This window comes from Cetorhinus maximus, unplaced genomic scaffold (genome assembly GCF_964194155.1).
Source record: "Cetorhinus maximus unplaced genomic scaffold, sCetMax3.hap1.1 HAP1_SCAFFOLD_483, whole genome shotgun sequence".
In the NCBI taxonomy this organism is placed as follows: domain Eukaryota; kingdom Metazoa; phylum Chordata; class Chondrichthyes; order Lamniformes; family Cetorhinidae; genus Cetorhinus; species Cetorhinus maximus.
In genome coordinates, this window is record NW_027596425.1 from 55,001 (window position 1) to 72,451 (window position 17,451).

At 57.9% G+C, this 17,451-nt stretch overlaps 1 protein-coding gene across 1 annotated transcript in view; it reads right to left on the bottom strand.

Annotated features, from left to right (window-relative positions):
- LOC144673819 (myocyte-specific enhancer factor 2D homolog) overlaps nucleotides 1-16,999 on the bottom strand; it is a gene marked incomplete at its 3' end in the record, with an annotated part of 69,876 nt that extends 52,877 nt beyond the window's left edge. Inside the window, exons 1-2 of the mRNA XM_078535469.1 lie at nucleotides 16,854-16,999; nucleotides 12,842-13,045 (exon numbers count right to left, since the gene is read on the bottom strand). Coding sequence (XP_078391595.1) covers nucleotides 12,842-13,045; nucleotides 16,854-16,907 — 258 coding nt within the window. The remainder of the gene's footprint in view (nucleotides 1-12,841; nucleotides 13,046-16,853) is intronic.
- Between the last annotated feature and the right edge of the window lie 452 nt (nucleotides 17,000-17,451).

The following is a 17,451-nucleotide window of genomic DNA, read 5'->3' on the forward strand; positions in this document are numbered from 1 at the left end:
CCCTTGCCCTGCTGAATAAACACTGACTCCGTACAGTAACACAGTGAGTAACCCTTACCCTGCTGAGTAAACAGTGACTCTGTACAGTTACACAGTGAGTAACCTTCACTCTGATTCTCCGCAGTCACAAAGGGGAGCAAGGAAAGGAAAAGGAAAGGCCTGGAACCAAGAAAAGGAAAGAAGGGAGAGGGAAGGAGAAGGTAACGGCAGGTGAGGGGGAGGTGGGGGGGGGAATTAGGAAGAGTTGGATTGAATAGGAGAGGAAAGGAGGGCGAGGAGGGGGAGAGGAGGGGAGAGCAAGGGGAGAAGGGGGAGTGGGAGGGGAGGAAGGGGAGAGGAAGGGGAGTAGGGGGAGAGGGAGGGGAGGAGGGGGAGAGGAGGGGAGAGCAAGGGGAGGAGGGGGAGTGGGAGGGGAGGAGAGGGAGAGGGAGGGGAGGAGGGGGAGAGGGAGGGGAGGAGGAGGAGAGGGAGGGGAGGAGGGAGAGAGGGAGGGGAGGAGGGGGAAAGGAAGCTGAGGGGGGGAGAGGAGGGGAGAGTAAGGGGAGGAGGGGGAGAGGGAAATGAGGAGGGGGAGAGGAAGGCGAGGAGGGGGAGAGGGAGGGGAGGGGGGAGAGGGAGGGGAGGAGGCGGAGAGGGAGGGGGAGGAGGGGGAGTGGGAGGGGAGAAGGGGGAGAGGAAGGGGAGAGGAAGGGGAGGAGGGAGAGAGGGAGGGGAGGAGGGGGAGAGGAAGGGGAGCAGGAGGAGAGGAAGGGGAAGAGGGGGAGAGGGAGGGGAGGAGGAAGGGGAGAGGGAGAGGGGGAGGTGGAGAGGAAGGGGAGGAGGGGAGAGGGAGGGGAGGAGGGGGAGAGGAAGGGGAGGAGGGGGAGAGGGAGGGGAGGAGGGGGAAACTCAGGAATCAGCGGCCGCACTGTTGGAGGTTCCGTACTGAGGGAGTGCCGCACTGTCGGAGGGTCAGTACTGAGGGAGCGCCGCACTGTCAGAGGGTCAGTACTGAGGGAGCGCCGCACTGTCGGAGGGTCAGAACTGAGGGAGTGCCGCACTGCCGGAGGGTCAGTACTGAGGGAGTGCCGCACTGTCGGAGGGTCAGTGCTGAGGGAGCGCCGCACTGTCAGAGAGTCAGTACTGAGGGAGTGCCGCACTGTCGGAGGGTCAGTACTGAGGGAGCGCCGCACTGTTGGAGGGTCAGTACTGAGGGAGCGCCGCACTGTCGGAGGGTCAGTACTGAGGGAGCGCCGCACTGTCGGAGGGTCAGTACTGAGGGAGCGCCGCACTGTTGGAGGGTCAGTACTGAGGGAGCGCCGCACTGTCGGAGGGTCAGTACTGAGGGAGCGCCGCACTGTCGGAGGGTCAGTACTGAGGGAGTGCCGCACTGTCAGAGGGTCAGTACTGAGGGAGCGCCGCACTGTCGGAGGGTCAGTACTGAGGGAGCGCCGCACTGTCGGAGGGTCAGTACTGAGGGAGTGCCGCACTGTTGGAGGGTCAGTACTGCGGGAGTGCCGCACTGTTGGAGGGTCAGTACTGAGGGAGCGCCGCACTGTTGGAGGGTCAGTACTGAGGGAGTGCCGCACTGTTGGAGGGTCAGTACTGAGGGAGTGCCGCACTGTTGGAGGGTCAGTACTGAGGGAGCGCCGCACTGTTGGAGGGTCAGTACTGAGGGAGTGCCGCACTGTTGGAGGGTCAGTACTGAGGGAGTGCCGCACTGTCGGTGGGTCAGTACTGAGGGAGCGCCACACTGTCGGAGGTTCAGTACTGAGGGAGTGCCGCACTGTTGGAGGGTCAGTACTGAGGGAGCGCCGCACTGTTGGAGGGTCAGTACCGAGGGAGTGCCGCACTGTTGGAGGGTCAGTACTGAGGGAGTGCCGCACTGTTGGAGGGTCAGTACTGAGGGAGCGCCGCACTGTTGGAGGGTCAGTACCGAGGGAGTGCCGCACTGTTGGAGGGTCAGTACTGAGGGAGCGCCGCACTGTCGGAGGGTCAGTACTGAGGGAGTGCCGCACTGTCGGAGGGTCAGTACTGAGGGAGTGCCGCACTGTCGGAGGGTCAGTACTGAGGGAGCGCCGCACTGTTGGAGGGTCAGTACCGAGGGAGTGCCGCACTGTCGGAGGGTCAGTACTGAGGGAGCGAGAAACCTCACCCCCCCGACTCTGAGGTGGATGTGAAAGGCGCTAAATAAAATCAACTTCTTTCCTCCTTTCTAAGCTTTACTTTGATGTTCGTACTGGATTTCCCTACAAGAAATAGTTTACCTGGCGTCTATCCTATTGAGCTTTTTTGAACACGGCAATTACATCGCATCTTGCCTGTCGAAACACAAGGGGACTAAACAGTGTCCGTGCAGGAACAGGTGGGATAGTGTAACTGGTCTGCCTCCATCCCGAAATCTCTGGCCCCCTCACCCCGCCGCGGGCACCGCTTTCACCAGCAAGCACAACCTAGCTGGACGCACAGCAAGCCTCCGGGAATTATCCCCATCCTCGTCCTCCCGCTCTCTCTGTCTTTTTTCAGGCGGGGGTTAATGGCAGGCTGCTGAAGACAAGTCCTTCCCCCCTCCCTCAAATGCCTGACGGGAACTGAGAGGCTCCACAAAAGCGAGTGAAAAGTGATAATTACCGAGCTTCGCATCAACAAAGAGATAATAAGGAAGGAAAAAGGGGAGAGTGTCAGAGGCATCACTGCGTCCCGGAGACCAGATTAAACTCTGGAACAGCTGGCACGAGAGAATTACTCTGAGAGGAGAAGGCTGAGCAATGGAGGTCGTTAAAATCACGAACTCTCCGACATCTCTGCTCTTACAATTCCGGCCTCTCGAGCATCCCCCGATTCCCATCGCTCCACCATTGGCGGCCGTGCCTTCAGCTGCCTGGGGGGCCCTGAGCTCTGGAATTCCCTCCCTAAACCTCTCCGCCCCACTTTCTGTCTCTGCCTGTCTCTTCCTCTTTCTGAGCCTCTCTCTCCCTCTTTCTGTGCCTCTCTCTCTCCATCTTGCTCCACCTCTCTCTCTCTCTCCCTCTTTCTGTGCCTCTCTCTCTCCATCTTGCTCCACCTCTCTCTCTCTGTGCCTCTCTCCATCTCGTTCTGCCTCTCTCCCTCTGTGCCTCTCTCTCCATCTCACTCCGCCTCTCTCTCCCTTTCTCTGTGCCGCTCTCTCTCTCTCTGTGCCACTTTCTCTCCACCTCTCTTCGCCTCTCTCTCTCTCCCTCTTTCTGTGCCTCTCTCTCTCCTTCTCACTCTGCCTCTCTCTCTCTCCCTCTTTGTGCCTCTCTCTCCATCTTACTCCACCTCTCTCTCTCTGTGCCTCTCTCTCCATCTCGCTCTGCCTCTCTCCCTCTTTCTGTGCCTCTCTCTCTCCATCTTGTTCCACCTCTCTCTCTCTCTCTCTGTGCCTCTCTCCATCTCACTCCGCCTCTCTCTCTCTCTCTGTGCCTCTCCCTCTCTGTGCCACTTTCTCTCCCTCTCACTCCGCCTCTCTCTCTCTCTCTCTCTCTGTGCCTCTCCCTCTCTGTGCCACTTTCTCTCCACCTCTCTTCGCCTAGCTCTCTCTCCTCCTTTAAGGGGCTCCTTAAAACCGACCTCTTGGACCCGAGCTTTTGGTCACCCGTCCCACTATATATCTCCTGATGTGGCGCAGGGTCAAATGCTTGAAAATGATCCCATGACGCACGTTGGGGCATAACATTATGTTCGAGGCGCTATATAAATTCAAGCGGTTGTTGGCGATGCTAAATTTTGGGGAAAAAAAAGCGAAATACTGCGGATGCTGGAAATCTGAAACAAAAACAGAAAATGCTGGAAAAACTCAGCAGGTCCGGCAGTGTCTGTGGAGAGAGAAAGAGAGTTAACCTTTCGAGTCCGTATGACCCTCCTGCAGAGCCCATGCAGAGAAGAGGTTTCCACTTGCAGACAATACCAGAATTAGGGGGTCATCAATATAAGATGGCCACTGTCACAGGGAGTCTAAAACTAGGGGACACGGTTTAAGAATAAGAGGTCTACCTTTTAAGATGGAGATGAGGAGACATTTTTTCTCTATGAGGGCTGTTAGTCTGTAGAATTCTATTCCCCGGCGAGCAAGGGAGGCTGGGGCACTGAATATGTCCAAGGCCGAGTTAGACAGAGTTTTGATCGACAAGAGAGTCGAGGGTTTGAGGCGGGTGAGCAGAAAAGAAAGTGGAGCTCAGGCCGCAATCAGATCAGCCCGGTCTTAATGAATGGGGGTGGCGGGGAGGGGGTTAGGCTCAAAGGGCTGATTGGCCTCCTCCTGCTCCTAAGTCCTACATAATAAATCCAATAGGGGAATTGCAGAGAAACCTCTTTACCCAGAGAGCGGGGAGAATGTGGGACTCGCTCCCACGGGGAGCGGGGAGAATGTGGGACTCGCTCCCACGGGGAGTGGGGAGAATGTGGGACTCGCTCCCACGGGGAGTGGGGAGAATGAGGGACTCGCTCCCACGGGGAGTGGGGAGAATGTGGGACTCGCTCCCACGGGGAGTGGGGAGAATGTGGGACTCGCTCCCACGGGGAGTGGGGAGAATGTGGGACTCGCTCCCACGGGGAGTGGGGAGAATGTGGGACTCGCTCCCACGGGGAGTGGGGAGAATGTGGGACTCGCTCCCACGGGGAGTGGGGAGAATGTGGGACTCGCTCCCGCGGGGAGAATGTGGGACTCGCTCCCACAGGGAGTGGTCGAGGTGAATCGCAGAGATGGATTGTTGGGGGGGGTAGCTGGATAAACACTCAGGGGAGAAAGGAATGGGGTACGAAGATGAGGCGAGATGAAGTGTGGGGTGAGAGGAGGCTCATGTGGAGCAGAAACACCAGCACGGAGCAGAGGGGCCGAGTGGCCTGTTTCTGTGCTGTGAAGTTCTACATAATTCTGGACTTTTCGGGATTGTGGAGGAGCTTGACTCAGTTGTAACATTCGCAGCTCTGAGTTTGGGGTTGGTGGGGATCGAGCCTCACTTTAAGAGAGGGGCCGCATCATCGAGATGGACAGTCGGAGGTGCTGTTTACCTTCACCCTGCACACAGTGCTCGGAGGGTCAGTACTGAGGGAGCGCCGCACTGTCGGAGGGTCAGTACTGAGGGAGCCCAGCACTGTCGGAGGGTCAGTACTGAGGGAGCCCAGCACTGTCGGAGGGTCAGTGCTGAGAGAGTGCCGCACTGTCGGAGGGTCAGTACTGAGGGAGCGCCGCACTGTCGGAGGGTCAGTACTGAGGGAGTACCGCACTGTCGGAGGGTCAGTACTGAGGGAGTGCCGCACTGTCGGGGGGTCAGTACTGAGGGAATGCCGCACTGTCGGGGGGTCAGTACTGAGAGAGTGCTGCACTGTCGGAGGGTCAGTACTGAGGGAGCGCCGCACTGTCGGAGGGTCAGTACTGAGGGAGTGCCGCACTGTCGGAGGGTCAGTACTGAGGGAGCGCCGCACTGTCGGAGGGTCAGTACTGAGGGAGTGCCGCACTGTCGGAGGGTCAGTACTGAGGGAGCGCCGCACTGTCGGGGGGTCAGTGCTGAGAGAGTGCCGCACTGTCGGAGGGTCAGTACTGAGGGAGTGCCGCACTGTCGGAGGGTCAGTACTGAGGGAGCACCGCACTGTCGGCGGGTCAGTACTGAGGGAGCGCCGCACTGTCGGAGGGTCAGTGCTGAGGGAACGCCGCACTGTCGGAGGGTCAGTACTGAGGGAGCGCCGCACTGTCGGAGGGTCAGTACTGAGGGAGCGCCGCACTGTCGGAGGGTCAGTACTGAGGGAGCGCCGCACTGTCGGAGGGTCAGTACTGAGGGAGCGCCGCACTGTCGGAGGTTTCAGTACTGAGGGAGCGCCGCACTGTCGGAGGGTCAGTACTGAGGGAGCGCCGCACTGTCGGAGGGTCAGTACTGAGGGAGCGCCGCACTGTCGGAGGGTCAGTACTGAGGGAGTGCCGCACTGTCGGAGGGTCAGTACTGAGGGAGCGCCGCAATGTCGGAGGGTCAGTACTGAGGGAGTGCCGCACTGTCGAAGGGTCAGTACTGAGGGAGCGCCGCACTGTCAGGGGGGTCAGTACTGATGGGGTGCTGTACTGTCAGAGGTGCCGTCTTTCAGATTAGATGGTAAACTGATGCCCTGTATGCCCTCTTGGGTGTATGTAAATGATCCAAAGGTACAATTTTGTAGAAGAACAGGAGGGAGTTCTACCCGGTGACTTGGACTGAATATTTAACCCTCAACCAACATCACTGAAAAAAATCCCAAATTACCTGGTCATTTATGATACTGCTGTTTGTGAGAGTGTGCTTTGTACAAATTAACTCTGCACAATACAGCACCATCTGCAGTCTAAAAATACTCCTCTCCCTCTTAGTTTCCAATTTATCCAGTAAGGAACTAATTTTTTGGAGAGACTGATGCTTAATGCTCAGCGTTCAATTGGCTGGCAGACAAGGGGCGGGTGTGTGCTACTGGCCAACATTCATGCAGCAAGGCCAAAGGAGATCAGTTCATCAGTTACCTCACTGCTGCCTTCAGGATCTGCAGGGTGGCAATGAATGGGAAGGGGTTTGGGTCCATTGGGATTGTGTACAATGGGAATGAATGGGAAGGGGTTTGGGTCCATTGGGTTTGTGTACAATGGGAGTGAATGGGAAGGGGTTTGGGTCCATTGGGTTTGTGTACAATGGGAGTGAATGGGAAGGGGTTTGGGTCCACTGGGATTGTGTACAATGGGAGTGAATGGGAAGGGGTTTGGGTCCATTGGGATTGTGTACAATGGGAGTGAATGGGAAGGGGTTTGGGTCCATTGGGACTGTGTACAATGGGAGTGAATGGGAAGGGGTTTGGGTCCATTGGGATTGTGTACAATGGGAGTGAATGGGAAGGGGTTTGGTTCCATTGGGATTGTGTACAGTGGGAGTGAATGGGAAGGGGTTTGGGTCCACTGGGATTGTGTACAATGGGAGTGAATGGGAAGGGGTTTGGGTCCACTGGGATTGTGTACAATGGGAATGAATGGGAAGGGGTTTGGGTCCATTGGGATTGTGTACAATGGGAGTGAATGGGAAGGGGTTTGGGTCCATTGGGATTGTGTACAATGGGAGTGAATGGGAAGGGGTTTGGTTCCATTGGGATTGTGTACAGTGGGAGTGAATGGGAAGGGGTTTGGATCCACTGGGATTGTGTACAATGGGAGTGAATGGGAAGGGGTTTGGGTCCATTGGGATTGTGTACAATGGGAGTGAATGGGAAGGGGTTTGGCTCCATTGGGATTGTGTACAATGGGAATGAATGGGAAGGGGTTTGGGTCCACTGGGATTGTGTACAATGGGAGTGAATGGGAAGGGGTTTGGGTCCATTGGGATTGTGTACAATGGGAGTGAATGGGAAGGGGTTTGGCTCCATTGGGATTGTGTACAATGGGAATGAATGGGAAGGGGTTTGGGTCCACTGGGATTGTGTACAATGGGAGTGAATGGGAAGGGGTTTGGGTCCATTGGGATTGTGTACAATGGGAGTGAATGGGAAGGGGTTTGGGTCCACTGGGATTGTGTACAATGGGAATGAATGGGAAGGGGTTTGGGTCCATTGGGATTGTGTACAGCGGGAGTGAATGGGAAGGGGTTTGGGTCCATTGGGATTGTGTACAGCGGGAATGAATGGGAAGGGGTTTGGGTCCACTGGGATTGTGTACAATGGGAGTGAATGGGAAGGGGTTTGGGTCCATTGGGATTGTGTACAATGGGAGTGAATGGGAAGGGGTTTGGGTCCATTGGGATTGTGTACAGTGGGAGTGAATGGGAAGGGGTTTGGGTCCACTGGGATTGTGTACAATGGGAGTGAATGGGAAGGGGTTTGGGTCCACTGGGATTGTGTACAATGGGAATGAATGGGAAGGGGTTTGGGTCCATTGGGATTGTGTACAATGGGAGTGAATGGGAAGGGGTTTGGGTCCATTGGGATTGTGTACAGTGGGAGTGAATGGGAAGGGGTTTGGGGTCCATTGGGATTTGTGCAGCGGGAGTGAATGGGAAGGGGTTTGGGGTCCATTGGGATTTGTGCAGCGGGAGTGAATGGGAAGGGGTTTGGGTCCATTGGGATTGTGTACAATGGGAAGGGGTTTGGGTCCATTGGAATTCTGCTTGCTGGGAGTAAATGAATGGAGTTTAGTCTGTAAATTCTGTACACTGGGTTTGCTCCACTGGGATTCTATCATGGATAAACTCTGTGTTTATCTGAACACTATTTCCCAATAAACTCCAGAACCATATTGGCTATAAAACAACCTACAGAGTGAGTGCTCCCCCAGGGTAATTAGTACCATGAGGAGTTATTTGTGTGTTGTCAGCACAGATTCCAGTCCCTGTCACAGTCAGTATCATCTCTCTAATTATCCCGTATCCTACATGACAGTTCTGTGTCACTCCCTTAGTCGGCAGCATCAAGCACAATTCTGCACTGTCTCCACCAAGAGAGTTAAACAATGAAAGATTAACTGCTCAGCCCTCAATCTCCTCCGGTGACAGATATGTAACAACCCTCGCCTTCCTTCCCCTCGCACACGCAGACACTCGCACCAACAGGAACTACCTCCCACAAGTTTGACCCTAAGACGGGTTTGCATTTCAATAGCGCCTAATCACCGCCACAGGACATCCCGTAGCGCTCTACAGCCAACGCAGGACTTGTTTGTTTTGAAGCGTGGCCCAGGAAACGCCGCCAGTCGATTTGCGCACAGCAAGCTCCCACAAACAGCAATTTGACAATGACTCAGATCGCCCGGTGATTTTTTTTCCCCAGTGATGCCGATTGAAGGCTGCGTGTTGTTCTGTATACCCCCCTCCTGCCCCTCTTCGAAATGGCGGCCGTGGGGGGTCTTCTGCCCAGCAGGTCTGACGGCTGAGGGTGGGCCTGGGTTTAAAGGGGCAGCATTCTCTCGTGACGGGGCCCTTCAATCCACGCATGAGCCTTCACCCCAGGGCACGAACCCGAATGATTTACCCTGCTCCCCAGCGCAGGGGTCAGGTGTGAGCGTCTCAGCCGATCTCGGTCTTGGATGGAGCCAGTGTGGCCCCCCACACTCTCACAGAGGGCAGGGCACTTACTCACTCAACAACAACCCGCGTTTACATACCACCTTTAAACGCCAAGCCAAAGTTCTCAGGGTCGAATTGGAGACAGGCGTGCAGCCAGAGGGGGAGGTTTTGCAGGGGGGTTGGGGTGTGCAGGGGGTTCTGTGCGGGTTAGGGTGGAGGGAGCGGAGATTTTAAGATGAGCTGAAGGTTAGCAGCGTTTGGAAGCAGGGTGGAGAGGGATTAGTGACTGACCTCTGCGGGGATTACTGCTGTACACAGTTAAAGGACAGGCCCCGGTCATTCAAATCCAATCTCATCTGTGTCAACTGGGAGAGGCAACACGGCTTCACCTGAATCCAGGGCCCAGCTCCCACTCGCCTCGTCCACACTATTCAATCCCCAGCACAACAAAACCCCCACAGATTCCACTGGAGGCTGCCCCACCCCCACACTGACCCCCCAACACTGACCCACCCCCCACTGCCCACCCACACTGACCCACTCCCCACTGCCCCACCCGCTACCCCCACACTGACCCCCAACACTGACCCACTCCCCACTGCCCACCCACACTGACCCACCCCCCACTGCCCACCCACACTGACCCCCAACACTGACCCACCCCCCACTGCCCACCCACACTGACCCACCCCCCACTGCCCACCCACACTGACCCACCCCCCACTGCCCACCCACACTGACCCCCAACACTGACCCACCCCCCACTGCCCACCCACACTGACCCCCAACACTGACCCACCCCCCACTGCCCACCCACACTGACCCACCCCCCACTGCCCACCCACACTGACCCACCCCCCACTGCCCACCCACACTGACCCCCAACACTGACCCACCCCCCACTGCCCCACCCGCTACCCCCACACTGACCCCCACACTGACCCACTCCCCACTGCCCACCCCCACACTGACCCCCAACACTGACCCACCCCCCACTGCCCACCCACACTGACCCCCAACACTGACCCACTCCCCACTGCCCACCCACACTGACCCCCAACACTGACCCACTCCCCACTGCCCACCCACACTGACCCCCAACACTGACCCACTCCCCACTGCCCCACCCCCACACTGACCCCCAACACTGACCCACCCCCCACTGCCCCACCCCCACACTGACCCCCAACACTGACCCACTCCCCACTGCCCACCCACACTGACCCCCAACACTGACCCACTCCCCACTGCCCCACCCACACTGACCCACTCCCCACTGACCCCCAACACTGACCCCCAACACTGACCCACCCCCCACTGCCCACCCACACTGACCCCCAACACTGACCCACTCCCCACTGCCCCACCCACACTGACCCCCAACACTGACCCACTCCCCACTGCCCCACCCACACTGACCCCCAACACTGACCCACACCCCACTGCCCACCCACACTGACCCCCAACACTGCCCCACCCCCCACTGCCCACCCACACTGACCCACTCCCCACTGCCCCACCCGCTACCCCCACACTGACCCCCAACACTGACCCACTCCCCACTGCCCCACCCACACTGCCCCCCAACACTGACCCACTCCCCACTGCCCACCCACACTGACCCACCCCCCACTGCCCACCCACACTGACCCACTCCCCACTGCCCCACCCACACTGACCCCCAACACTGACCCCCAACACTGACCCACCCCCACACTGACCCACTCCCCACTGCCCACCCACACTGCCCACCCACACTGACCCCCAACACTGACCCACTCCCCACTGCCCCACCCCCACACTGACCCACTCCCCACTGCCCACCCACACTGCCCACCCACACTGACCCCCAACACTGACCCACTCCCCACTGCCCACCCACACTGACCCCCAACACTGACCCACTCCCCACTGCCCACCCACACTGACCCCCAACACTGACACACCCCCCACTGCCCACCCACACTGACCCCCAACACTGACCCACTCCCCACTGCCCACCCACACTGACCCACTCCCCACTGCCCCACCCGCTATCCCCACACTGACCCCCAACACTGACCCACTCCCCACTGCCCCACCCCCACACTGACCCCCAACACTGACCCACCCCCCACCACCCACCCACACTGACCCCCAACACTGACCCACTCCCCACTGCCCACCCACACTGACCCCCAACACTGACCCACTCCCCACTGACCCACTCCCCACTGCCCACCCACACTGACCCACTCCCCACTGCCCACCCACACTGACCCCCAACACTGACCCACTCCCCACTGCCCCACCCCCACACTGACCCACTCCCCACTGCCCACCCACACTGACCCACTCCCCACTGCCCCACCCGCTACCCCCACACTGACCCCCAACACTGACCCACTCCCCACTGCCCACCCACACTGACCCCCAACACTGACCCACCCCCCACTGCCCACCCACACTGACCCACCCCCCACTGCCCACCCACACTGACCCACCCCCCACTGCCCACCCACACTGCCCCCCAACACTGACACACTCCCCACTGCCCACCCACACTGACCCCCAACACTGACCCACTCCCCACTGACCCCCAACACTGACCCACTGCCCACCCACACTGACCCCCAACACTGACCCACTCCCCACTGCCCCACCCACACTGACCCCCAACACTGACCCACTCCCCACTGCCCACCCACACTGACCCACTCCCCACTGACCCCCAACACTGACCCACTCCCCACTGCCCACCCACACTGACCCCCAACACTGACCCACTCCCCACTGCCCCACCCCCACACTGACCCACCCCCCACTGCCCCACCCGCTACCCCCACACTGACCCCCAACACTGACCCACTCCCCACTGCCCCACCCGCCACCCCCACCCACTGCCCCCCCACACTGACCCACCCCCCACTGCCCCACCCGCTACCCCCACCCACTGCCCCCCCACACTGACCCACCCCCCACTGCCCCACCCGCTACCCCCACCCACTGCCCCCCCACACTGACCCACCCCCCACTGCCCCACCCGCTACCCCCACCCACTGCCCCCCCACACTGACCCAACCCCCACTGCCCCCCAACACTGCCCCCCCACACTGACCCACCCCCCCACTGCCCCACCCACTGACCCTCCCGCTCACTGACCCTCCCTTCCGGTCACTCACCCTCCTGCTCACCCCCTCCCTCCCACTCACTCACCCTCCCGCTCACCCCCTCCCTCTCACTCACTCACCCTCCCGCTCACCCCCTCCCTCCCACTCACTCACCCTCCCGCTCACTGACCCTCCCTCCCACTCACCCTCCCGCTCACCCCCTCCCTCCCACTCACTCACCCTCCCGCTCACCCCCTCCCTCCCACTCACACCCTCCCACTCACCCCCTCCCTCCCACTCACTCACCCTCCCACTCACCCCCTCCCTCCCACTCACTCACCCTCCCGCTCACTCACCCTCCCTCCCACTCACTCACCCTCCTGTTCACCCCCTCCCTCCCACTCACCCCCTCCCTCCCAGTCACTGACTCTCCCGCTCACCGTCTTTCTCGCTCCCACTCTCCCACTCCTAGCTGCTTTTCGTTCCCTCAGTCGCTCCCTCCCTCTTGCCATCCGCAACTGAGGGGGTTGCGTGAGGGGGCGTGGGTGGGTGAGGGGGCGTGGGTGCGTGAGGGGGCGTGGGTGGGTGATGGGGCGTGGGTGGGTGAGGGGGCGTGGGTGGGTGAGGGGGCAGTGGGTGGGTGACGGCTTCAACCTGATCAGGAGGAGTTGGTCCTCAGCCGCAGCGCTCAACAACCCGGCCCTAAATCGGCCGCTCACCTCCACTACCCGGCCCCCGCCCTGGGCAGCTTACCTCCACAATGTCAGCGTTGGTCCTGCTCTCATGGGGCTCATTGTACTCTGTGTACTTCAGCAACACTTTGTCCATGTCAGTGCTGGCGTACTGGAAGAGCTTGTTGGAGTGGTTGAAGATGATGAGGGCGATCTCACAGTCACACAGTACACTCAGTTCATACGCCTTCTTCATAAGACCAAACTTCCGCTTGGTGAAGGTCACCTGTGTCAGGGGGAGAGGCAGAGGGAGGGAGAGAGGCAAACAGAAAGAGAGACAGAGAAAGAGAGAGATAAAGAGTCAAAGTGAGCCAGAGAGAGACAACAAGAGAGGCAGACAGAGAAAAAGAGAGAGAGAGACAAGCAAGCAGAGAGAGAGAGATAGAGAGAAAGAGCAAGAGAAAGAGACAGAGAGACAAAGAGAGGGGCAGACAGAGAGAGAGAGGAAAACAGAGAGAAGGAAAGAGCGAGAGAAAGAGATACAGAGACAAAAAGAGAGGCAGGCAGGGAGAGACAAAGAGAGAGAGAAAGAGACAAACAGAGAGAGAAAGAGACGCAGAGACAAAGCGAGAGGCAGAGGGAAGAGTGGGGGAATGAGACATAGAGAAACAGAGAGATAGAGGGAGGCAAACAGAGAGAGAAAGAGACAGAGTGAGTTAGAGAGAGACAAAAAGAGAGGCAGGCAGAAAGAAAGAGAGACAAACAGAGAGAGAGAGAAAGAGTGAGAGAAAGAGATAGAGAGTCAAAAAGAGAGGCAGGCAGGGAGAGACAAACAGAGAGAGAGAAAGAGACAGAGTGAGTTAGAGAGAGACAAAGAGAGAGGCAGAAAGAGAAAGACAGAGAGACAGGCAAACAGAGAGAGAGAGAAACAGAGTGAGACAGAGAGAGAGAGGGAGGGAGAAAGGGAAGATGAGGAAGAACCAGCGAGGAAACAGAGAGAGAGAGAGAAAGACAGAGTGAGACAAAGAGTGCGAGACAGAGATAGAGAGAGGGGTGGAGGGATAAAGAGTGAAGAGGTTAAGTAAATATTGAAATGTTTGAAGGGCTGGGAAAATAAAAGAAATAATTACACCTCAGCTAAAAGCAGAATACTGCAGATGCTGAAAATTTGAAATAAAAACAGAAAATGCTGGAAAAACTCAGCGGGTCTGGCAGCGTCTGTGGAGAGAGAAACAGAGTTAGCGTTTCAAGTCCGTATGACTCTTCTTCAGGGCTCCGAAGTCGGGACTCGAAACGTTAACTCTGTCTCTCTCTCTCCACAGATGCTGCCAGACCCGCTGAGTTTCTCCGGCATTTTCTGTAATTACACCTCAGGTTGTCCCAAAACGCTTCAGCACCAAGAGGATTTTTTTCTTAAGCAGTTGTCACTGTTGCAATATAAGAAACAGGACAGCCAATTAGCACACAGCAAGATCCCAGAAGGAACAATGTAAGGATCAGCTGCAATTCTGTGATCGAGGATGAGGGTTGAAAACAGGCTCATGGCCCCTGGATGTAACTTTGTAAATCCGACAAGTCACCAAAAGTGCGGGAGAAAAGGGAGCCTTACTTTATAATCCCCCGCTTTGCTGTCCGGTTTTCAGCCTTTTCACGTTTGCTTCTCAAGAGTAATTCTCATTCCATAGGGGAGAGTGTAGAGGGAGCTTTACTCTGTATCTAACCCCGTGCTGTACCTGTCCTGGGAGTGTTTGATGGGGACAGTGTAGAGGGAGCTTTACTCTGTATCTAACCCCGTGCTGTACCTGTCCTGGGAGTGTTTGATGGGGACAGTGTAGAGGGAGCTTTACTCTGTATCTAACCCCGTGCTGTACCTGTCCTGGGAGTGTTTGATGGGGACAGTGTAGAGGGAGCTTTACTCTGTATCTAACCCCGTGCTGTACCTGTCCTGGGAGTGTTTGATGGGGACGGTGTAGAGGGAGCTTTACTCTGTATCTAACCCCGTGCTGTACCTGTCCTGGGAGTGTTTGATGGGGACAGTGTAGAGGGAGCTTTACTCTGTATCTAACCCCGTGCTGTACCAGTCCTGGGAGTGTTTGATGGGGACAGTGTAGAGGGAGCTTTACTCTGTATCTAACCCCGTGCTGTACCCTGTCCTGGGAGTGTTTGATGGGGACAGTGTAGAGGGAGCTTTACTCTGTATCTAACCCCGTGCTGTACCTGTCCTGGGAGTGTTTGATGGGGACAGTGTAGAGGGAGCTTTACTCTGTATCTAACCCCGTGCTGTACCTGTCCTGGGAGTGTTTGATGGGGACAGTGTAGAGGGAGCTTTACTCTGTATCTAACCCCGTGCTGTACCTGTCCTGGGAGTGTTTGATGGGGACAGTGTAGAGGGAGCTTTACTCTGTCTCTAACCCCGTGCTGTACCCTGTCCTGGGAGTGTTTGATGGGGACAGTGTAGAGGGAGCTTTACTCTGTATCTAACCCCGTGCTGTACCTGTCCTGGGAGTGTTTGATGGGGACAGTGTAGACGGAGCTTTACTCTGTATCTAACCCCGTGCTGTACCTGCCCTGGGAGTGTTTGATGGGGACGGTGTAGAGGAAGCTTTACTCTGTATCTAACCCCGTGCTGTCTCTGTCCTGGGAGTGTTTGATGGGGACAGTGTAGAGGGAGCTTTACTCTGTCTCTAACCCTGTGCTGTACCCTGTCCTGGGAGTGTTTGATGGGGACAGTGTAGAGGGAGCTTTACTCTGTATCTAACCCCGTGCTGTCCCTGTCCTGGGAGTGTTTGATGGGGACAGTGTAGAGGGAGCTTTACTCTGTCTCTAACCCCGTGCTGTACCCTGTCCTGGGAGTGTTTGATGGGGACAGTGTAGAGGGAGCTTTACTCTGTATCTAACCCCGTGCTGTCCCTGTCCTGGGAGTGTTTGATGGGGACAGTGTAGAGGGAGCTTTACTCTGTCTCTAACCCCGTGCTGTACCCTGTCCTGGGAGTGTTTGATGGGGACAGTGTAGAGGGAGCTTTACTCTGTATCTAACCCCGTGCTGTACCTGTCCTGGGAGTGTTTGATGGGGACAGTGTAGAGGGAGCTTTACTCTGTATCTAACCCCGTGCTGTACCTGTCCTGGGAGTGTTTGATGGGTCTCCGTTGGCGTCATTGAAAATTCGCCTGGGCTGCCTCCCTGTTTCTTCAGCTGGGTTAGGAGATGGAGGTGTGTGTGTGTGTGTGTGTGTTTGTGGAGAGGAAGGAGTGGGATGGTTCTCTCCCTCCCATTCCTTCCCACGCTCCACACAGTCCCAGTCAGCCTCTGTCAGCCTGCTGTTTCGCACTCCACTGAAGTATCTTGTCATTTTTATCTTAATTACAGTGCGACTGCTACGAGTCCCTAATTAAGGCTTCCAGACTTAGCAGTTTCGGATATAAAAAGCTGTCCTACACTGTGCGTGTGGGTCCCTCTATAAATAGCCTTGCCTGATTATGCAAATTTCATCGTTCCACAACGCATTCCTTCTGCTGCTGTTCACGAGTGTGATCCAGGAGTGACCTGAGGCTTCTGTCCACGTGGATGCTATCTTCCTGCTCGCAACACAGGAACCCTGGGGGAGACAGCGCCTCATACCTGGTCCGCCATTCGGTTCAGAAGTGAGCTCGCGCCCCCCCCCCGCCCCGATCACACCTTGGCTTGGCCCTTTGCCTGCCACAGCCTTGGCCTCCTGGGGCTGGGGAAGGCAGGAGCCAATCGGGGTGGCCTGCACGTGGGTGGGTGGGTGCGAGAGAGCCTGGGCGTCCAGCGAAGGGCGGGCAGGCAGGGCTCCGGCTGAACTGTGACGCACGCCATGGTCGAAGGGCGAGTCAGTTTGGCCCGTTGTTCAGACCGGCCATGTCGGGGGAGGGTGATTTGTGAAACCAGCGAGCACGTGCGGTAAAGGATGGGGGTGAAAGCGGAGCTCGGGGGATGGGTGGGGGTGGGAGAGCGGTGCTGGGGGAAGTGTGGGGGTGGGCGGGGGGGGAGTTGGGGGAGGTGGGGTTCCAGCCGCTGTGGGTCGAGGGTTTACGAGAGGCGTTATCACCGAAGGGCCGCTCCCGGGAAATACCTGTCGGTTGCGCTCGTCCAGGATGCGGGTGATCTGGATCTTTTTGCGCCCCATCCTGTCGGCGGGGGAGGGGAGGTGGGCCGGGGGCCGCCGGAAGGGGGTGGGTCTGCACAAGGTCTCTGCTCCGAGTCTGCCAGGAGCCCCCTCAGATCATCGCCGACACTCTGCTCTCCCCGGGTCTGTAAAACGTCCACTCCTCCTGCAAGGGGGGAAGAATTCCAAGGTCAGGTCCGAGTGAAGGGTTCAGCAAGTCCCACATTCTCCCCACTTCCTGTGGGAGCGAGTCCCACATTCTCCCCGCTCCCCGTGGGAGCGAGTCCCACATTCTCCCCGCTCCCCGTGGGAGCGAGTCCCACATTCTCCCCGCTCCCCGTGGGAGCGAGTCCCACATTCTCCCCGCTCCCCGTGGGAGCGAGTCCCACATTCTCCCCGCTCCCCGTGGGAGCGAGTCCCACATTCTCCCCGCTCCCCGTGGGAGCGAGTCCCACATTCTCCCCGCTCCCCGTGGGAGCGAGTCCCACATTCTCCCCGCTCCCCGTGGGAGCGAGTCCCACATTCTCCCCGCTCCCCGTGGGAGCGAGTCCCACATTCTCCCCGC